A 23631-nucleotide genomic window follows, 5' to 3' on the forward strand; every position below is an offset into this window, starting at 1 on the left:
AGTCCTTTCAGTCTCTGTGTAGTCCTTTCAGTCTCTCTGTAGTCCTTTCAGTCTCTGTGTAGTCCTTTCAGTCTCTATGTAGTCCTTTCAGTCTCTATGTAGTCCTTTCAGTCCCTGTGTAGTCCTTTCAGTCTCTATGTAGTCCTTTCAGTCTCTCTGTAGTCCTTTCAGTCTCTGTGTAGTCCTTTCAGTCTCTATGTAGTCCTTTCAGTCCCTGTGTAGTCCTTTCAGTCTCTATGTAGTCCTTTCAGTCTTTATGTAGTCCTTTCAGTCTCTATGTAGTCCTTTCAGTCTTTATGTAGTCCTTTCAGTCTCTGTGTAGTCCTTTCAGTCTCTATGTAGTCCTTTCAGTCTTTATGTAGTCCTTTCAGTCTCTATGTAGTCCTTTCAGTCTCTGTGTAGTCCTTTCAGTCTTTATGTAGTCCTTTCAGTCTCTGTGTAGTCCTTTCAGTCTCTATGTAGTCCTTTCAGTCCCTGTGTAGTCCTTTCAGTCTCTATGTAGTCCTTTCAGTCTTTATGTAGTCCTTTCAGTCTCTGTGTAGTCCTTTCAGTCTCTGTGTAGTCCTTTCAGTCTTTATGTAGTCCTTTCAGTCTCTATGTAGTCCTTTCAGTCTCTGTGTAGTCCTTTCAGTCTCTATGTAGTCCTTTCAGTCTCTATGTAGTCTTTTCAGTCTCTATGTAGTCCTTTCAGTCTCTATGTAGTCCTTTCAGTCTCTATGTAGTCCTTTCAGTCTCTCTGTAGTCCTTTCAGTCTCTATGTAGTCCTTTCATTCTCTATGTAGTCCTTTCAGTCTCTGTGTAGTCCTTTCATTCTCTGTGTAGTCCTTTCAGTCTCTATGTAGTCCTTTCAGTCTCTATGTAGTCCTTTCAGTCTCTATGTAGTCCTTTCAGTCTCTATGTAGTCCTTTCATTCTCTATGTAGTCCTTTCAGTCTCTATGTAGTCCTTTCAGTCTCTAGGTAGTCCTTTCAGTCTCTGTGTAGTCCTTTCAGTCTCTGTGTAGTCCTTTCAGTCTCTATGTAGTCCTTTAAGTCTCTAGGTAGTCCTTTCAGTCTCTATGTAGTCCTTTCAGTCTCTATGTAGTCCTTTCAGTCTCTATGTAGTCCTTTCAGTCTCTGTGTAGTCCTTTCAGTCTCTCTGTAGTCCTTTAAGTCTCTCTGTAGTCCTTTCAGTCTCTATGTAGTCCTTTCAGTCTCTATGTAGTCTTTTCAGTCTCTATGTAGTCCTTTCAGTCTCTATGTAGTCCTTTCAGTCTCTATGTAGTCCTTTCAGTCTCTAGGTAGTCCTTTCAGTCTCTGTGTAGTCCTTTCAGTCTCTATGTAGTCCTTTAAGTCTCTAGGTAGTCCTTTCAGTCTCTATGTAGTCCTTTCAGTCTCTATGTAGTCCTTTCAGTCTCTATGTAGTCCTTTCAGTCTCTATGTAGTCCTTTAAGTCTCTCTGTAGTCCTTTCAGTCTCTGTGTAGTCCTTTCAGTCTCTGTGTAGTCCTTTCAGTCTCTATGTAGTCCTTTCAGTCTCTCTGTAGTCCTTTCAGTCTCTGTGTAGTCCTTTCAGTCTCTATGTAGTCTTTTCAGTCTCTATGTAGTCCTTTCAGTCTCTATGTAGTCCTTTCAGTCTCTGTGTAGTCCTTTCAGTCTCTATGTAGTCCTTTCAGTCTTTATGTAGTCCTTTCAGTCTCTCTGTAGTCCTTTCAGTCTCTATGTAGTCCTTTCAGTCTCTGTGTAGTCCTTTCAGTCTCTCTGTAGTCCTTTCAGTCTCTATGTAGTCCTTTCAGTCTTTATGTAGTCCTTTCAGTCTCTGTGTAGTCCTTTCAGTCTCTATGTAGTCCTTTCAGTCTCTGTGTAGTCCTTTCAGTCTCTCTGTAGTCCTTTCAGTCTCTATGTAGTCCTTTCAGTCTCTATGTAGTCCTTTCAGTCTCTATGTAGTCCTTTCAGTCTCTATGTAGTCCTTTCAGTCTCTGTGTAGTCCTTTCAGTCTCTCTGTAGTCCTTTCAGTCTCTGTGTAGTCCTTTCAGTCTCTGTGTAATGCTAATGATGATGATGAAGATGTCTGACTCCTCTTCTTCCCCTCTCTCTGAAGCCCCTCCCCCACCAAGTCGCTGACGTCGGCCATGAGAGCCCCCCCCAGCCGCAACGCAAGACGCCCCCCCCAGGTACACATACATACACACACACACACACACACACACACACACACACACACACACACACACACACACACACACACACACACACACACACACACACAGACACAGACACACACACACACACTCTCTCTCTTTCGTCACCGTGGTACATTCCTGCTGTCTCTCATTTCCCATAATGCCTTGCGCTGTGCATTCCACATCTCATCATCACTTCCTTTGGCTGCAACAGGAAACAGGAAGTCCTGATTCCTGTGTGTGTGTGTACGTGTGTGTGTGTGTGTGTGTGTGTGTGTGTGTGTGTGTGTGTGTGTGTGTGTGTGTGTGTGTGTGTGTGTGTGTGTGTGTGTGTGTGTGTGTGTGTGTGTGTGTGTGTGTGTGTGTGTGTGTGTGTGTGTGTGTGTGTGTGTGTGTGTGTGTGTGTGTGTGTGTGTGTGTGTGCATCTAAACATCATATGAATCAATGTGTGTTTCAGGAAACCAAAGAGGAGAGCTCAGCCTTCATCTGTCCTCTGTGTGACAAAGACTGCCAGTCCCAGCACCAGCTCACCATGCACATCAGACAGGTACCACACACACATACACACACACACACACACACACACACACACACACACACACACACACACACACACACACACACACACACACACACACACACACACACACACACACACACACACACCTGGTGGACATCTCTAAGCGGTTGACCAATCACAACAGAGCCGGCCAGCTAACCAATCAGAGCAGCTCTGGTTTCAGACAGAGGGTGAATGATGAGAGAAATAAAAAGCTTTTTGAACATTAGAGCACGGAGACATGTCACAGTATTACTCAGTATTGTGTGTATTAGTACTCAGTGTGTGTGTACTGTGTGTATCTGCAGCACAACACAGACGCAGGCACGGTGGACCACTCCTGCAGTATCTGTGGGAAGTGCCTCAGCTCGGCTTCCTCTCTGGACCGACACATGCTGGTTCACAGCGGAGAGAGGCCCTACAAGTGCAACGTCTGTGGACAGACCTTCACTACTAATGGGAACATGCACAGGTAGACACACACACTCACTCACTCACTCACTCACTCACTCACTCACTCTCACACACACACACACTCACTCACTCACTCACTCACTCACTCTCACACACACACACACACTCACTCACTCACTCACTCACACACACACACTCACTCACTCACTCACTCACTCACTCACTCACTCACTCTCACACACACTCACCCACTCACATACTCATACTCATACACACACACACACACACACACACACACACACACACACACACACACACACACACACACACACACACACACACACACACACACACACACACACTGACACACACTCTGTGGTGATTTATGCAGTCCTTTCAGTATTTTGTAGACTTTTTTTGGCTTTTTTTTTAAGTCTGACACTTTTGAGTCCTGTAGCCTTATCAGTGATCACACACAATGTGTAACTTGGGGCAGAGGAAGTTAGCGTTTAACCCGTATCCAGTCAACCATGATGTGTGTGTGTGTGTGTGTGTGTGTGTGTGTGTGGGGGGGTACACAGGAAATGGGAAGATGAACCATCCATCCTCATCACACACACACACACACACACACACACAGCAACGCCCAGTGTTTATCAGCAGAGTCCAGCCTCCACCATCAGACCCAACGGTCGTGTGTGTGTGTGTGTGTGTGTGTGTGTGTGTGTGTGTGTGTGTGTGTGTGTGTGTGTGTGTGTGTGTGTGTGTGTGTGTGTGTGTGTGTGTGTGTGTGTGTGTGTGTGTGTGTGTGTGTGTGTGTGTGTGTGTGTGTGTGTGTGTGTGTGTGTGTGTGTGTGTGTGTGTTCATTCATGTAATAAAGTATTAAAAACAGACATAATTTAGCTTATAACAAAAGAAAAAAAGAACAGTTAATAAAACAATTAAATTAATTAAGTAAATAAATGTATGGCAAATAAATAAAAAATTATAATTTAAATAAAAAAATCCTTTCTAAACATGAAAGGCTTTATTAAGAAAGTGTAAAATAATATATACATTAAATATGTATCTGAGTCTCAGAGCTCCATCACAGAGCCTCTGTTGTGAGGGAGGCCGTGGGCCCGGTTACCACGGCAACGTATCCCATTATCCTATTATGGGCTGTCAGTGGTGTGCCGAGCTCTGATTGGCTGCTGAGCACAGAAAGGCGAAGAGAGGTGGAGCAGCAGCGCCCCCTGTGAAGAGGGGAGGAACTGCAGCTGTTAGAGGGGTTTAAATACAAATTTTAAATTTTTAAGAAGCTATTTTATAAAGTGATATTTTCTATTTTGCAGTGCCTGTTGATCTCTAATTATTAAAAGATGTGCAAATTAAACTATAATAAGTGGTTAAAATCCGACCCCTGCTGCCCTTTATTCTGCTGTAACTCTAAATATAACTGTGTGTGTGCGTGTGTGTGTGTTCACTGATATGTTGAGTTGAGCAGCTGTTGGCGACTCTCTCATACACACACACACACACACTCTCTTGTGTCTCTGCTGACTCTGCGTGTTTCCTACTCTCTGATTGGTCGGTAGAGTTCAGAAGACTGCTCTCACTCTTAGCCCCGCCTCCTCTTGCTGCTCCCTCCTGATTGGCTGATGATCTGCTGACTGTCAGGACCTCTTATGGGCGTCCAGCCTGCTGCCTGTTGCCTCCTAATTATAGAAGATACCCCCCTGCTGATCCCTCACCTCCTACATCTGTCCTTTCTCATCTCCTTATTTCCTTTCCTCTGTCCGTTCTCATGTCCTTGTTTCCTTCCCTCTCTTCCTTCTCAACTCCTTGTTTCCTCTCCTCTTTTAATTCCTTCTCTAACCTTTCCTCTCCTTGTTTCCTTTCCTCTCTACTTTCTCTTCTCTTTGTTTCCTTCCCTCTCTACCTTCTCATCTCATTGTTTCCTTCCCTCTGTCCTTTCTCATCTCCTTGTTTCCTTCCATCTCTACCTTCTAATCGTTTTGTTTCCTTCCCTCTCTACTTTCTCATCTCCTTGTTTCCTTCCCTCTCTACCTTCTCATCTCCTTGTTTCCTTCCCTCTCTACCTTCTAATCGCTTTGTTTCCTTCCCTCTCTACTTTCTCATCTCCTTGTTTCCTTCCCTCTCTACCTTCTCATCTCCTTGTTTCCTCTCCTCCTCTCTGTAGATGTTGTAGTCGTACCCATGGAAGTATAAAGAGTAGTTCTAAAGTTCTTCTCGACTAGACTTCCTGCTCACCATGTGATCTTGATTCTGATTGGCCAGAAGACTTGTGGTGTTTCATTGAGAAGATGATCACTACGTGACAGAAGTTCTTTGAAGTGTTTTAGTCTCTGGCCTTTCCACTCGCACATCTGGGACCCACCAGCTGAGAACCACCAATGTTCACCCTCTGTCACCCTCTCCGCAGTGTAATATAATAATAACATGTTTTCTCCCCTCAGACACATGAAGATCCACGAGAAGGACCCGGCCTCAGGACTCCTCCCCCTTTCCCCCCCCTCGCCCAATAAGAGACGCAGACCCTCAGTGAAGAGGAGGGAGGAGGAGGGGGAGGAGCCTCCCGCCAAGAAGGTGAGGAGACACACCTGTCCTTATCTACTTACCTCCTTTCCGTATCTGCTTTCCTTATCTCCTTTCCTTATCACCTTTCCTTCTCTTCCCTCAGCAGGTGGAGGAGGTGATGCAGGTGGAGGTGAGAGGAGAGGAGGAGCTGCTTCCTTGTCCTCTCTGTTTCAAAACCTGCAGCTCTCGTCTAGAGCTGGACGCTCACATGGACACACACCCTGACACTGCTCTGAGGTACACACACACACACACACACACACACACACACACACACACACACACACACACACACACACACACACACACACAGACACACAGACACACACAGACACACACACACACACACACACATGCTTATCATTACAAACCTGTCACCTGCAGGTGTGACCTGTGCTGCCTGTCATTCCGGACGCACCGGGGTCTCCTGCGCCACAACGCAGGGGTTCATAAGCTCCTCCCCCAGGACCCCAGTGGACGGCCCTTCATCCAGAACAACCCGTCCATCCCTCCCGGCTTCAACGAGCTCGCCTTCATTGACTTCTCCTGCAAGAAGTTCGCTCACATCGCTCAGGTGAGCTCACCTGGACCACTTTACTCACCTTCCTATAGAGAGGCGAAGTCCCTCCCCTTCCGGGAGCCTCCATGGGACCCCGCAAGCGGAAAATTATAAATTGAAGTCAATGGAGAGAGAAAAGTTATCTTTTGATCCCGTTTGAATTGTGCCACGAATGACACATATGATGTTTGTCAATCTTAAAAATAATTTCCATGTAAAAAAAAGTCACAGTTTTTCGTAAAACTGTTGAAATATAAGACTATGAAAAATACGCAACTAGAAAGACTACAAATCCCAAATGCATTCTGGATCGCGTAAGTGATGTCATAGGCGATAATGCTCCAAGACTGGTTGCGACTCGCAAAGCAAAGAAGAAGAAGAAGATCTCACAATTAAAGCAAAGAAGAAGAAGAAGACTGATTTATTCCCTCCAATAAATATAAGAGGTTGCTCCAATAAATTCACTTTTACAAGATGCCTGTGTGCTTTGTACCAGGTTGTAATCACAAAAGAGATCATACCACTTGCTCGTTCTATCGCTTCCCGTCTGATGAAAGGACCAGGAGTCGTTGGACCAAACGTATCAGGTAATACATGTTTTGCATGGAACATAGTCAAGTTAGCTACCTAGCTAGTAGCGAGCATGTTAGTTAGCATTACATTACATTACTTAGCCTTGTCATTTGTATTAGCCTTAACATGAAGTAAACCAAAATGTTAAACAGTAAGAGTAGTCATGATGGTAAGTATTTTGTGAAACATTTGAAGAGTAGCCTATCGCCCCCTCCACCAGGTGCTAAGGGGGCGGGAGGTAGGCTAAAGCCACATTAGCATATTTTTTACTTCATGCTATCTGCACAAATGGTTAACATTGAACATTAAAAGATCAGGCAGTTCAGGGAGAGAGGAAGGAAGGAAGGAAGGAAGGAAGGAAGGAAGGAAGGAAGGAAGGAAGGAAGGAAGGAAGGAAGGAAGGAAGGAAGGAAGGAAGGAAGGAAGGAAGGAAGGAAGGAAGGAAGGAAGGAAGGAAGGAAGGCAGGCAGGGAGCTTTGCATGACGTTCTTCTGGACGTGTTTCATTGTGATGATAGTGAGAGTGAGTCAATCTGTTTGTTGGAAAGACAGTAGTTGAGTGATTACTGAGAGAACATTATTCAAAGAGATAATTATTCAGTGTTGTTTCTTTAAAGTGTTGTTACTGACCTTTTTCTCTCTTATTGTCTTTACCTCACCTGTAACTGCTGAGACCCTGAGGAACATGCACACTGACCTGCTCTGGCAACCTGATTTCCACTGTACGTAATAGTATTTGGTTATGGTATATTATTTATATACATCAAAGGCACAATGCACCCCCCAGAGACACACATGTATTGAGTGTGATATTTTGCATTGGTCATGTGAAATCATCTTTCCATAGAAAACTGTAGGAGCGGCAACTTGTTTTGAAATTGAATTTTTAACATCCGATAATAAAGTTGATCTGTTTTCTTTATTCTTCTCTCTCCCCAGCTCCATCCATCACCGTGCTCTGTTCCTGCAGGTCCTGCTTGCTAATCAATGCTCATCGTTTTTTACACAATTACAAATAAAGTCAATGTGTTGTAGACATGAAGTTGTGGTTCATTCTGAGTCAATCATAAATTCATTCTGCCTTCAACTGCAAAATGATTGTGCACTGCACCGACATCCATGTAGCTGCCCCCCTACTCTACTTTTACTCAAGTACAAGATCTGAGTACTTCTACTTTTACTCAAGTACAAGATCTGAGTACTTCTACTTTTACTCAAGTACAAGATCTGAGTACTTCTACTTTTACTCAAGTACAAGATCTGAGTACTTCTACTTTTACTCAAGTACAAGATCTGAGTACTTCTACTTTTACTCAAGTACAAGATCTGAGTACTTCTACTTTTACTCAAGTACAAGATCTGTGTACTTCTACTTTTACTCAAGTACAAGATCTGAGTACTTCTACTTTTACTCAAGTACAAGATCTGAGTACTTCTACTTTTACTCAAGTACAAGATCTGAGTACTTCTACTTTTACTCAAGTACAAGATCTGAGTACTTCTACTTTTACTCAAGTACAAGATCTGAGTACTTCTACTTTTACTCAAGTACAAGATCTGAGTACTTCTACTTTTACTCAAGTACAAGATCTGAGTACTTCTACTTTTACTCAAGTACAAGATCAAGATCTGAGTACTTCTACTTTTACTCAAGTACAAGATCTGTGTACTTCTACTTTTACTCAAGTACAAGATCTGAGTACTTCTACTTTTACTCAAGTACAAGATCTGATTACTTCTACTTTTACTCAAGAACAAGATCTGAGTACTTCTACTTTTACTCAAGAACAAGATCTGAGTACTTCTACTTTTACTCCAATACAAGATCTGAGTACTTCTACTTTTACTCAAGTACAAGATCTGAGTACTTCTACTTTTACTCAAGAACAAGATCTGAGTACTTCTACTTTTACTCAAGTACAAGATCTGAGTACTTCTACTTTTACTCAAGTACAAGATCTGAGTACTTCTAATTTTACTCAAGAACAAGATCTGAGTACTTCTACTTTTACTCAAGTACAAGATATGAGTACTTCTAATTTTACTCAAGAACAAGATCTGAGTACTTCTACTTTCACTCAAGATCTGAGTACTTCTACTTTTACTCAAGTACAAGATCTGAGTACTTCTACTTTTATTCAAGTACAATATATATATATACTTATACCACCTCTGTTTATAGCCTATGAAAAAAACTATTAGAAATAGAAGGCTGAAGCTAACGTTAGCAGATAGTGACAATGTATGCTAGCTAGCTAGCTCAACGATTCCTTAAATAATATTGTCACAGAAAAACTTTTCAGTGCACATCACGCTCTGCTGCTCCGACAGGGAGCTCTGCTCTGAACACCTGAACGGCCCGTTCTAACAGCTGTTCACCAGCGGTCCAGTCTGTGCCACAGTGACTCCGAACGCACAGTTAATATTAACGAACGCACCCGTAGGTAATGTAGCTGCTGAAGCTAGACCATCATCGCCGAGCAGCAGAGGCTTATTATACATCATGAGCAGAGCCGACAGGCAGGAAGACTCGAGCACACAGCTCGCGCTTCATTTTAATATATAAAAAAAGCTCGCGGCCGCACATTAATCCGGGTCCCAGACCCCCTCCCATACCCCAAAATATTTGTATTGCAGATCTACCTGAATCACACAAACGACCTATTTTGGATTCAAAACGGCGAATTTCGCCGAAAGGTGACAAGTTTGCATCCCTGGACAAGATAACCAAAATCCTTGAATCTACACACAGCAAATAAACTCAAATGACACAACGAGATGTAAAAAGGAGATCACACATATACTCAATATAAAACTGGCCGCTTCAATCTGAAGAGCAACTAAAACAAAACACGGGAGTGTATCTTGTTCTTGTGAACACTAATGTTATCCACAGCATACACAGACACCACAAAGTTCTTAAGGAGAAAACTAGTTGCTAAAACAAAACACGTTAGTGTACCTTGTTAGCTAATGTTAGCTAGCTGACATTAACGTTAAACATTGCACTCATATTACTCACTGAAACCTTGTAAAGCCGGTCCCGCATGCTGGCTCTTACGGAACCGACTAACTCCCCTTTCGTGTATGTACAGCTCTCAACATGCCCAGACTTGGAGTGATTTTCACCTCGTTTTATACTTTTTCGCCTCATTCTGAAAGAAACAGGTGAAATTTGCTAACGTGACGGCCATCTTTGTGATGGTGACGCGTATTGTGCGAGACCAGAGACCTGTAGTTCACTGAGCGGCTTAACACAAAAACATGTGTAACTTCAGAGTTTTAGGACACACTTTTATCTTTTTGACAAAATGTTCTTTTAATTTGACAAACATCATATGTGTCATTCGTGGCATAATTCAAACAGGATCGAAAGATGACTTTTCTCTCTCCATTGATGTCAATGTATAATTTTCTACTTCCGGGGTCCCATGGGTCGGAAGTAGATGGGGGGGACTTCGCCTCTCTATTGTAGATTCATGCATTCTCTAGAATCTGGACTACCTGTGTTGTAAATGTGTTACCTTTTCAATTGACACAAGACATCTATTGTACGTCTGTCCGTCCTGAGAGAGGGGATAACTTTGACAACTGGCCTTCTTTGCTAGTCATGGATTGGCCATAACAAACCCCATGTTCAAACATAAGGATGCTCATAAGTGTACTTGGTACCAGAGCACCCTAGGCAGAAGGTCCATGATCAATTTTGTTATCGTATCATCGGACCTGAGGCCGTATGTTTTAGACACTCGGGTAAAGAGAGGGGCGGAGAACTGATCACCATCTGGTGGTGAGTTGGGTGGGGTGGCGGGGGAAGCTTCTGGATAGACCTGGTAAGCCCAAACGTATAGTGCGGGTGAACTGGGAACGTCTGGAGGAGTCCCAAGTCCAGGAGGAGGCCCAAGTCCAGGAGGAGGCCCAAATCCAGGAGGAGGCTCAAATCCAGGAGGAGGCCCAAATCCAGGAGGAGGCCCAAATCCAGGAGGAGGCCCAAATCCAGGAGGAGGCCCAAATCCAGGAGGAGGCCCAATTCCAGGAGGAGGCCCAAGTCCAGGAGCAGGCCCAAGTCCAGGAGCAGGCCCAAGTCCAGGAGCAGTCCCAAGTCCAGGAGCAGTCCCAAGTCCAGGAGGAGTCCCAAGTCCAGGAGCAGTCCCAAGTCCAGGAGCAGTCCCAAGGGCAGGAGGAGGCCCAAGTCCAGGAGGAGTCCCAAGTCCAGGAGCAGTCCCAAGTCCAGGAGCAGTCCCAAGTCCAGGAGCAGTCCCAAGTCCAGGAGGCCTTCAACTCAGGCATCCCTGTGGAGGCTGGGGACATTGAAAATAATTTGTCGCCACAACCTTCAATTTCACTGCTACGCCGATGACATCCAACTTTATATCTCAACAAAGACCAATCCCCCACACAACACTCCACTCTCCCCAACTGCCTCTCAGAAAGAAAAGCATGGATGCAAACAAACTATCTCCAACTGAACAGCGCCAAATCAGACATCATCATCATCGGCCCCCCATCCTGGATCAAAGACATCCAGAGTTTCAACTTCAACATTGACAGCCACACTCTACCCCCCCCCCCCGACAGTCAGCTCAAATTCAACCACCACATAAATCACATCACCAGGACCGCCTTTTTCCACCTCAAACACACTGCCCGTCTCCGCCCATCACTCTCCTCCTCTGCTGCTGAAACCTGATTCATGCATTCATCACTTCACGACTCCACTACTGCAACAGCATCTCTACGACATACCATCCAACCTCCTCAATGAACTCCATCCAGAACTCTGCTGCCCCCCTCCTCACCCACACCCGCTCCGAGACCACATCACTCCCATCCTCCAGAACCTCCACTGGCTCCCCGTCCGTCAAAGAATTCACTTCAAAGTCCTCCTCATTACTCACAAAGCCCTCAACAACCAGCCCCCCCCCTACCTCACAGACCTGCTGCACCACCACACCCCCCCCTACCTCACAGACCTGCTGCACCACCACACCCCTTCCCTCTACCTCACAGACCTGCTGCACCACCACACCCCCCCCTACCTCACAGACCTGCTCCACCACCACACCCCTTCCCCCCACCTCACAGACCTGATGCACCACCACACCCCTTCCCCCTACCTCACAGACCTGCTGCACCAACACACCCCTTCCCCCTACTTCACAGACCTGCTGCACCACCACACCCCTTCCCCCTACCTCACAGACCTGCTGCACCACCACACCCCTTCCCCCCACCTCACAGACCTGCTGCACCACCACACCCCTTCCCTCTACCTCACAGACCTGCTGCACCACCACACCCCTTCCCCCCACCTCACAGACCTGCTGCACCACCACACCCCTTCCCTCTACCTCACAGACCTGCTGAACCACCACACCCCTTCCCCCTACCTCACAGACCTGCTGCACCACCACACCCCTTCCCCCCACCTCACAGACCTGCTGCACCACCACACCCCTTCCCCCTACCTCACAGACCTGCTGCACCACCACACCCCTTCCCCCTACTTCACAGACCTGCTGCACCACCACACCCCCCCTACCTCACAGACCTGCTCCACCACCACACCCCTTCCCTCTACCTCACAGACCTGCTGCACCACCAGACCCCTTCCCCCTACCTCACAGACCTGCTGCACCACCACACCCCTTCCCCCTACCTCACAGACCTGCTGCACCACCACACCCCCCCTACCTCACAGACCTGCTCCACCACCACACCCCTTCCCTCTACCTCACAGACCTGCTGCACCACCAGACCCCTTCCCTCTACCTCACAGACCTGCTGCACCACCACACCCCTTCCCTCTACCTCACAGACCTGCTGAACCACCACACCCCTTCCCCCTACCTCACAGACCTGCTGCACCACCACACCCCTTCCCCCCACCTCACAGACCTGCTGCACCACCACACCCCTTCCCCCTACCTCACAGACCTGCTGCACCACCACACCCCTTCCCCCTACTTCACAGACCTGCTGCACCACCACACCCCCCCTACCTCACAGACCTGCTCCACCACCACACCCCTTCCCTCTACCTCACAGACCTGCTGCACCACCAGACCCCTTCCCCCTACCTCACAGACCTGCTGCACCACCACACCCCTTCCCCCTACCTCACAGACCTGCTGCACCACCACACCCCCCCTACCTCACAGACCTGCTCCACCACCACACCCCTTCCCTCTACCTCACAGACCTGCTGCACCACCAGACCCCTTCCCCCTACCTCACAGACCTGCTGCACCACCACACCCCTTCCCTCTACCTCACAGACCTGCTGCACCACCACACCCCTTCCCCCTACCTCACAGACCTGCTGCACCACCACACCCCTTCCCTCTACCTCACAGACCTGCTGAACCACCACACCCCTTCCCGCTGCCTCACAGACCTGCTGCACCACCACACCCCTTCCCCCTACCTCACAGACCTGCTGCACCACCACACCCCTTCCCGCTGCCTCATAGACCTGCTGCACCACCACACCCCTTCCCTCTACCTCACAGACCTGATGCACCACCACACCCCTTCCCCCTACCTCACAGACCTGATGCACCACCACACCCCTTCCCCCTACCTCACAGACCTGCTGAACCACCACACCCCTTCCCTCTACCTCACAGTCCTGATGCACCACCACACCCCTTCCCCCTACTTCACAGACCTGCTGCACCACCACACCCCTTCCCCCTACTTCACAGACCTGCTGCACCACCACACCCCTTCCCCCTACTTCACAGACCTGCTGCACCACCACACCCCTTCCCCCTACTTCACAGACCTGCTGCACCACCACACCCCTTCCCCCTACTTCACAGACCTGCTGCACCACCACACCCCCCCTACTTCACAGACCTGCTGCACCACCACACCCCTTCCCCCTACCTCACAGACCTGCTGCACCACCACACCCCTTCCCCCTACCTCACAGACCTGCTGCACCACCACCCCCCCCCTACTTCACAGACCTGCTGCACCACCACACCCCTTCCCCCTACCTCACAGACCTGCTGCACCACCACACCCCCCCTACTTCACAGACCTGCTGCACCACCACACCCCTTCCCCCTACCTCACAGACCTGCTGCACCACCACCCCCCCCCTACTTCACAGACCTGCTGCACCACCACACCCCTTCCCCCTACCTCACAGACCTGCTGCACCACCACACCCCTTCCCCCTACCTCACAGACCTGCTGCACCACCACACCCCTTCCCCCTACCTCACAGACCTGCTGCACCACCACACCCCCCCTACTTCACAGACCTGCTGCACCACCACACCCCTTCCCCCTACCTCACAGACCTGCTGCACCACCACACCCCTTCCCCCTACCTCACAGACCTGCTGCACCACCACACCCCTTCCCGCTGCCTCCGCTCATCAGAAGCCAACCTCCTATCCATCCCCACCCGCACCAATCACCGGACCTGGGGGGACAGAGCCTTCTCCGTCGCTGCCCCCCCCCTTCTGGAACTCACTCCCCCAACCCATCAGAGACTGCACCGACCTCACCACCTTCAGAAAACTCACAAAAACTCACCTCTTCAATCTGGCTTTTCATGTGTGATTGTTTTTGTATTATTTGACTTTAACTTTAACTATTTATTTATTTGTTGTTCCTTTCTTCTCTTTTCTTTTGTCTTCTCTATTATCTGTAAAGCGTCTTTGAGCACCTGTAAAAGCGCTAACAAATTAAATCTATTATTATTATTATTATTATTGAACCAGAGTGGGCGTTGTTCAAAGCCTCTATTGCTGAAGCCGGGGAGCTGTGGTCTCGAGGTCTGAGGTGCCTCAAGGTAACCCTCGAACCTCCTGGTGGACCCCAGTGGTCAGGGGTGCCGATCGACTGAAAAAGGAGGCCTTCAGGGATATGTTATCCCGCAGAGCGGGGGGTGGTTATAGAGGCATCACACCACTCAGCCTTCCTGGGAAAGGTTACTCTAAGGAACTGGAAAGGAGGGTCCGGCCCTTAGTGGAACCTCAGATTGAGGAGGAACAATGCAGATTCTGTCCTGGTCGTGTTGCTGGAAGTACGCTTATCCGGTCTACATGTGTTTTGTGGATCTGGAGAAGGCGTATGACCGGGTTCCCAGGGAGATACTGTGGGGGGTGCTGCGGGAGTATGAGGTGAGGGGGTCTCTACTCAGGGCCATCCAATCTCTGTACCGGGCCATTCTCATCCTACCTTCACCTCGTCATGAAGGATGGGTCATCACCAAAAGAACGAGATCCAAGGGTACAAGCGGCCGAGATGGCTTTCCTCCGCAGGGTGGGGGCCTCTCCCTTAGTTGTATTGAAATAGTATCTAATATATGAATGTTCTACCTGTGTGCAGGTGTGGTGTGAGACCAACCTGCGTCGCTGCATCAGTAAATTTCACCGCTTCGTCTGCGACTCCTGCGACCGAGCCTTCCCTCTGAGATCTGCACTGGAGCTGCACAAGACCACCTCCCACCCCGAGGAACCAGAGGAACTTGAGGATCTAGAACCAGATGAACCAGACGAACTAGAGGAACCAGAGGAACCAGAGGAGAACCCCAACAGTGAGGAACCAGAGGAGGAGGATGGATCTCCTGAAGGACAGCAGAGCGACTTCCTGCAGGCGCTCGGGCTGCAACACGTCTCCACGGTGAGTCAGACACTCTTTATCTGAAGATCACATGAAGTTAAAGTGTTCAAAGTTATTTGTATAAATAAGTAGAATGCAAGATGACAAACAGATGGGTTTTGAGGCGGACTGGGCGTCATGAGACAAGATAAAAAGTACTTGATTGATTGAAAGTGCCCCCTCCCTCAGGTGATCCACGGCCCGTCAGCTGACGAGGTGCATCAGGCTCACCTGGACAGCATCAAGGTGATCCAGGTGGCCCCGCCCCACTTCCTCTCTGGGGGGCTGTCCCTCCCCCTGATGGATGCCATGAGCCTCCTGCAGCCCTTCCTCCCCCCCCCCGCCTTCCTAATGCCGGACGGGGGGGCAGCGGCCGCCTCGTCGGGGGTCAAACCTGGAGAGGAGCTCGCCGACATCCAGCAGATCCTCAGGGGGGCGAGTCTCGGTCTGCCCGGCAACAATGCTGCAGCGACCAATCAGATCCTCAGCCTGCCCGGCAACAAGGCTGCAGCGCTGCCTGGGGGCCACGGTGGGTACTGCACCATGTGTTCGAATCGACCAATCAGAATGGAGTATTCTAATCGGAGTAATAATATATAATAACCCTCTGTTTCCTTAGGCTCGCTGCAGAAGTCGATGCCCCCCCTGAAACCGAAGCCCCGCCCCCTCACCCCCCGCTCCACGCCCCCCCCCCTGCAGATCTCCCAGCATGCATCACTGGGCTGCATCAGTCCCTCCCTGCCCCCCCCCACCCCCTCCCTCTTCAAAACCCCCTCCTCCTCCTCAGCTGGGGCCGAACTGGGCGACGCCCACACGCCACTCTCTGATTCGCCGCCGGCCTCCTGTACTGCCGTGCATGAGGAGGCGGAGCTTAGTGGCAGGAAGCCGGGCGCTAAAGCAGGAAGTCCGACGGCTAACGGCAGCACAGCTAACGGCTCTAAAGGCTCGTATCCCTGCCGGTTCTGCGAGCAGACGTTCTCGTTCTCCGGCGTCCTGCAGGCTCACATGCGCTTCCACCTGGGCATCGTGCCGCACCAGTGCAACATCTGCGACTACGTGGCGCCGGACAAAGCCACGCTGATCCGTCACCTGCGCACGCACAGCGGCGAGCGACCGTACGTATGCCGCGTCTGCCACTACCCGTTCACCGTGAAGGCCAACTGCGAGCGGCACCTGAGGAAGAAACACGGCAAGACGTCCCGGAAAGACATCGAGAAGAACATCAAGTACATCTCGTCACCCGGAGGCTCTCCCTCCGTCTTGCTCGCCTCGCCCTCCGTTTCGCCCGCCGCCGTCACCACGGAGACGGAGACGGTCGCCACGGAGACGTTGTGCCGGTTCTGCGGCGACTCGCTGCAGTCGTACCGCTCGCTGCAGATTCATCTGAGAACACATAACGGCTGCAGCAGGAAACCCTACGAGTGCCGGCGCTGTGGAGCGGCCTTCCTGGCCAAGAGGAACTGCATCCATCACCTCCTGAAGCAGCACCCTGAGGTGCAGGAGAGGGAGATCGAGAGGCACATCAGCACCCTACTGCCCCCCGTCAGGCACCAGGAGGTCCAGGAGAGAGAGAGGCACATCAACACCCTGCTGCCCCCCGTCAGGCAGCACACTGTGAAGCAGGAGGAGACAGACCAGCCGCTAGACTTCTCCAGAGGGAGGGGTGGCGACTCGCCCTCCGTCGTGAAGCAGGAGACGCCCCCACCACCCTCCGTTGCTGACCAGCCCATCGACCTGTCCGTCAGCAAGAGGAGGCGGGAGATAAAGCTGGAGCCCCTCCCTCCCCTGCACCCCCACCCTCAGCTGGGCTGCTACCAGCTGCCTCCAGGCTCCTCCCCCCTGCCCCCAGGCCCCTCCCCCCTCCTCCCAGTCTCCACCCCCCTCCCCCCATGCTCCTCCCCCCCCAGGGCACAGCGCCTTAAGCCCCTCCTCCCTAAACCCCCCCCCTCCCTGAAGGAGCTGCCCCCCCTCGCCTCCATCGCTCAGATCATCAGCTCCGTCTCCGGGGCAACTGAACTCCTGAAGCCCCGCCCCTTCCCAGAGATCAAAGCCCCACCCCCTACTTCCTGTCAGGAGGACGATGCCCCCCCAGCACCCCCTGCTGTGAAAGAGAGCGAGGACACACCGGAGACATCGTCCAGGTAAATGTAAACACACACACACACACACACACACACACACACACACACAGTTCCGGCTGCTGCCACCAGGGGGCTCTATAGTCTATACTAGAAATGTTTTATGTGTAAGTGAATAACCATAGTCTGTCTCTTTGTGTGTGTGTTTGTGTGTATGTGTGTGTGTGTGTGTATATATGTGTGTGTGTGTGTGTGTGTGTGTGTGTGTGTGTGTGTGTGTGTGTGTGTGTGTGTGTGTGTGTGTGTGTGTGTGTGTGTGTGTGTGTGTGTGTGTGTGTGTGTGTGTGTGTGTGTGTGTGTGTGTGTGTGTGTGTGTGTGTGTGTGTGTGTGTGTGTGTGTGTGTGTGTGTGTGTAGGAAGCGTCCCAGGAAGAGAGGGTGTGTGTCACTGAAGGAGAAGGCAGTGGATCAGGAGTCAGAGTTATCCTCCGTGGAGAAGATCCTGGCGAACACCGACGCTAACAAGTTCTCTAACTTCCTGCAGAGCCAAGAGCTGGGGGTCAAGAGAGGTGAGCTTTCATATAAAATAAAGTTAAATCAATTATCATAAAACAGTTAAATAAATAGCTAAAATACAAAATGTGGATTTCAAAATAAAAGCAGCTCTTCCTGTCTTTGTGCAGCGATGCTTCAGAAACTGTTAGAATGATGCATGAAGGCTAACTCTCCCCCCCCATGTTTCCAGAGGACCAATCAGCAGCCTCCTCAGCAGTGGGGGGGGAGGAGTCAGTGGGTGGGGGGGGAAGGAGGTGAAGCCCCCCGTGTCCAAAGGGAAGAAGAACGCCTATTCCAACTCCGTCCAGAAGATGACGTGCCCGTTCTGTCCCAGAGTCTTTCCCTGGGCCTCGTCCCTGCAGAGACACATGCTGACACACACAGGTACACACACACACACACACACACACACACACACACACAGGTACACACACACACACACACACACACACACACACACACACACACACACACACACACACACACACACACACACACACACACACACACACACAGACACACACACACACACACAGGTACACACACACACAGGTACACACACACACACACACACAGGTACACACACACACACACACACACACACACACACACACACACACACACACATGCTGACACACACACACACACACACACACACACACACACACACACACACACACACACATGCTGACACACACACACACACACACACACACACACACACACTGCAGACACATGCTGACACACACACACACACACACACACACACACACACACACACACACACACTACAGAGACACATGCTAACTCACTCACCTGTCTCCTCACCTCCTCTCTCCTCACTCACTTGTCTCCTCACCTCCTCTCTCCTCACTCACCTGTATCATCACGTCCTCTCTCCTCACTCACTTGTCTCCTCACCTCCTCTCTCCTCATTCATCTGTATCCTCACTTCCTCTCTCCTCACTCACCTGTCTCCTCACATCCTCTCTCCTCACTCACTTGTCTCTTCACCTCCTCTCTCCTCACTCACCTGTATCCTCACTTCCTCTCTCCTCACTCACCTGTCTCCTCACCTCCTCTCTCCTCACTCACTTGTCTCCTCACCTCCTCTCTCCTCACTCACCTGTGTCCTCACCTCCTCTCTCCTCACTCACCTGTATCCTCACCTCCTCTCTCCTCACTCACCTGTCTCCTCACCTCCTCTCTCCTCACTCACTTGTCTCCTCACCTCCTCTTGCCACACTCACCTTTGTCCTCACCTCCTCTCTCCTCACTCACCTGTATCCTCACCTCCTCTCTCCTCACTCACTTGTCTCCTCACCTCCTCTCTCCTCACTCACCTTTGTCCTCACCTCCTCTCTCCTCACTCACCTGTTTCCTCACCTCCTCTCTCCTCACTCACATGTCTCCTCACCTCCTCTCTCCTCACTCACTTTTCTCCTCACCTCCTCTCTCCTCACTCACCTGTCTCCTCACCTACTCTCTCCTCACTCACCTGTCTCCTCACCTACTCTCTCCTCACTCACCTGTCTCCTCACCTACTCTCTCCTCACTCACCTGTATCCTCACTTCCTCTCTCCTCACTCACCTGTCTCCTCACCTCCTCTCTCCTCACTCACTTGTCTCCTCACCTCCTCTCTCCTCACTCACCTGTGTCCTCACCTCCTCTCTCCTCACTCACCTGTATCCTCACCTCCTCTCTCCTCACTCACCTGTCTCCTCACCTCCTCTCTCCTCACTCACTTGTCTCCTCACCTCCTCTTGCCACACTCACCTTTGTCCTCACCTCCTCTCTCCTCACTCACCTGTATCCTCACCTCCTCTCTCCTCACTCACTTGTCTCCTCACCTCCTCTCTCCTCACTCACCTTTGTCCTCACCTCCTCTCTCCTCACTCACCTGTTTCCTCACCTCCTCTCTCCTCACTCACATGTCTCCTCACCTCCTCTCTCCTCACTCACTTTTCTCCTCACCTCCTCTCTCCTCACTCACCTGTCTCCTCACCTACTCTCTCCTCACTCACCTGTCTCCTCACCTACTCTCTCCTCACTCACCTGTCTCCTCACCTCCTCTCTCCTCACTCACCTGTCTCCTCACCTATTCTCTCCTCACTCACCTGTCTCCTCACCTATTCTCTCCTCACTCACCTGTCTCCTCACCTACTCTCTCCTCACTCACCTGTCTCCTCACCTCCTCTCTCCTCACTCACCTGTCTCCTCACCTCCTCTCTCCTCACTCACTTTTCTCCTCACCTCCTCTCACCTCACTCACATGTCTCCTCACCTCCTCTCTCCTCACTCACTTTTCTCCTCACCTCCTCTCTCCTCACTCACCTGTCTCCTCACCTACTCTCTCCTCACTCACCTGTCTCCTCACCTACTCTCTCCTCACTCACCTGTCTCCTCACCTCCTCTCTCCTCACTCACCTGTCCCCTCACCTATTCTCTCCTCACTCACCTGTCTCCTCACCTACTCTCTCCTCACTCACCTGTCTCCTCACCTACTCTCTCCTCACTCACCTGTCTCCTCACCTCCTCTCTCCTCACTCACCTGTCCCCTCACCTATTCTCTCCTCACTCACCTGTCTCCTCACCTATTCTCTCCTCACTCACCTGTCTCCTCACCTACTCTCTCCTCACTCACCTGTCTCCTCACCTCCTCTCTCCTCACTCACCTGTCTCCTCACCTACTCTCTCCTCACTCACTTGTCTCCTCACCTCCTCTCTCCTCACTCACCTGTCTCCTCACCTCCTCTCTCCTCACTCACCTGTCTCCTCACCTCCTCTCTCCTCACTCACCTGTCTCCTCACCTCCTCTCTCCTCACTCACCTGTCTCCTCACCTACTCTCTCCTCAGGTCAGAAGCCCTTTCCGTGTCCTAAGTGCGACGCCTTCTTCTCCACGAAGTCTAACTGTGAGCGCCACCTGCTGAGGAAACATGGCGTTACACATCGAACTCTGAGGAGGAACGGCACCCTGAGGAGGGAGGGGGAGGAGGAGAGTGGAGGTATAAATATATATATAAAGATGTATAAAGATGTATAAATATACATCTTTGTATATCTATAATATATGATCTTAATGTGTGTCTCCTGCAGACAGCCAATCAGAGACGGAGCAGATGACCCCTGAACCCTCAGACTCTGCTAACGCCTCCACAGACTCAGGCTCCGCCCCCACAGCTGGAAGCCCCACCCCCTCCGACCAGCCAATGACGAGCTCCGCCAACTCAAGCCCCACCCACAAACCAAACTCCGGTCAGTCAAAAAACAACCAAACATGGATCAACAACAACAACAACAACATTATTATTATTATTATTATTATTATTATTATTATTATTATTATTATTATTATTATGATTATTATTATTATTATTATTATTATTATTATGATTATTCTTATTCTTATTATTATTAATCCTAAAATGACTATTGTTGTTTCAGTTATTTAGCTGCGGATTAATTAATCTAAATGTAATAATAAAGTGTTTTTTAAAGTTAGTCAAATTACAATTTATAAATATTTAGTTTAATTTATCCCATATATTATTTTATTGCTCATTTTTAATAATAATAATAATGCATTTTATTTATAGAGCGCTTTTCTAGAAATTCAAAGACACTTTACAAAGTACATCATAAAAACATGATTAAAACAACTCAATAAAACACAACATGTTTATAGAATATTTAGTGGTTTCTTTACAATGATTGCATGGTGCTGACAGATGGCTGTGTTTCAGGCTTTAGTCCAGCAGGGGGCGCTGCAGAGCAACAATCTGCAGAGAGCAGTGATCAGCAGGGAGCGCCAGAGAGCAAGGTAACACAAACACAGCAACACAAACACAGCAACACAAACAGCAACACACACACACACACACACACACACACACACACACACACACACACACACACACACACACACACACACACACACACACACACACACACACACACACACACACACACACACACACACACACACACACACACACACAGACACACACACACAGACACACACACACACACACACACACACACACACAGACACACACACACACACACACACACACACACACACACGACTTCTGTTCACCTGTGTTTTATCAGATGACATTAGTTGCTGTAATCAGCTCTAAAGTAACTCTAGATATATTACTATTTACAATCTTTATGTATTTCATTCTTATTAGTTTTTTGTTATTCACCTTCTACTTTATGTGAAAACATGAGTGTGTGTTCTGTGTCGACTACATCAAAATAGTTTTAAAAATAGTCTGGTCTGATTATTTAGCTGGCCGGCTCTCTTTTGATTGGTCTTAGAGATGTCCCGCCCCTTAGCCTATTACGTACAATGTGTTGGAGCTTTAGCCAATAGGAGCGCTGTGTGAGTGTTCCGTACTGATGTCACAGTGTTCCAGAAGTAAACAGAGGAGTCCAATGGAGGCGTTTCCTTCTGATTATTATTGGCTGCATTATTAAGATGTCTCTCACCTGCAGGAGGAGGAGCTTGACAACGATGATTGCCATAGCAACAAGAGTCTGGACCTGAACTTCGGGAAGAAACTGATCGACTTCAAACTGTCGGGGTCTTCCCCCCCCGTTCAGGACCAGACTTCCTCCTCCTCAGAGGGTCCGGAGAAGATCCCGCCCCCTTCCTCCTCCCCCCTCCCACAGGTAAAGGACTACAAACATGTCTGCCGCGTCTGCAAGAAGAGCTTCCGCTACGCCACTACCCTCGCCCGCCACGAGAGGGCGCACCTGAGCGACGAGACTCCGCCCCCTGCAGAGGAGAAAACACCTGAGACACATCAGGAGGAGGAGGTGAAACCTGCTGAGGAGGAGGAGGAGGAAGAGAGAGAGAGTGAGGGAGGGGAGAGTGAGGAGGAAGAGGAGGAGGAAGAGGAGGAAGAGGAGAAGGAGGAGGAGAGGAGTGATGAAGAGGAACCAAAGAGCTGCGAGGGGAGGAGGCTGGACAAGAGGAAGAAGATCTGTAACGTCTGTGGGAAGAGATTCTGGTCCCTACAAGACCTGACGCGCCACATGAGGTCACACACAGGTACTGCACCCTGTTATATACATGAGGTCACACACAGGTACTGCACCCTGTTATATACATGAGGTCACACACAGGTACTGCACCCTGTTATATACATGAGGTCACACACAGGTACTGCACCCTGTTATATACATGAGGTCACACACAGGTACTGCACCCTGTTATATACATGAGGTCACACACAGGTACTGCACCCTGTTATATACATGAGGTCACACACAGGTACTGCACCCTGTTATATACATGAGGTCACACACAGGTACTGCACCCTGTTATATACATGAGGTCACACACAGGTACTGCAACCCTGTTATATACATGAGGTCACACACAGGTACTGCACCCTGTTATATACATGAGGTCACACACAGGTACTGAACCCTGTTATATACATGAGGTCACACACAGGTACTGCACCCTGTTATATACATGAGGTCACACACAGGTACTGCACCCTGTTATATACAGGTG

At 49.5% G+C, this 23631-nt stretch overlaps 1 protein-coding gene across 1 annotated transcript in view; it reads left to right on the top strand.

Moving 5' to 3' along the window:
- The window catches only part of rreb1a (ras responsive element binding protein 1a), a 49312-nt gene that overhangs the window by 20335 nt on the left and 5346 nt on the right, over window positions 1-23631 (top strand). The window contains exons 4-19 of the mRNA XM_079661862.1: window positions 2077-2149; window positions 2617-2706; window positions 3027-3190; window positions 5593-5722; window positions 5817-5950; window positions 6098-6287; window positions 15194-15487; window positions 15656-15995; window positions 16086-17607; window positions 17961-18112; window positions 18227-18242; window positions 18289-18482; window positions 20957-21106; window positions 21198-21356; window positions 21845-21921; window positions 22602-23160. Of these exons, the coding sequence (XP_079517988.1) occupies window positions 2077-2149; window positions 2617-2706; window positions 3027-3190; window positions 5593-5722; window positions 5817-5950; window positions 6098-6287; window positions 15194-15487; window positions 15656-15995; window positions 16086-17607; window positions 17961-18112; window positions 18227-18242; window positions 18289-18482; window positions 20957-21106; window positions 21198-21356; window positions 21845-21921; window positions 22602-23160 (4244 nt within the window). The remainder of the gene's footprint in view (window positions 1-2076; window positions 2150-2616; window positions 2707-3026; window positions 3191-5592; window positions 5723-5816; window positions 5951-6097; window positions 6288-15193; window positions 15488-15655; window positions 15996-16085; window positions 17608-17960; window positions 18113-18226; window positions 18243-18288; window positions 18483-20956; window positions 21107-21197; window positions 21357-21844; window positions 21922-22601; window positions 23161-23631) is intronic.

This window comes from Notothenia rossii (genome assembly GCF_949606895.1).
Source record: "Notothenia rossii genome assembly, chromosome: 12".
NCBI classification, from domain to species: Eukaryota; Metazoa; Chordata; class Actinopteri; order Perciformes; family Nototheniidae; genus Notothenia; species Notothenia rossii.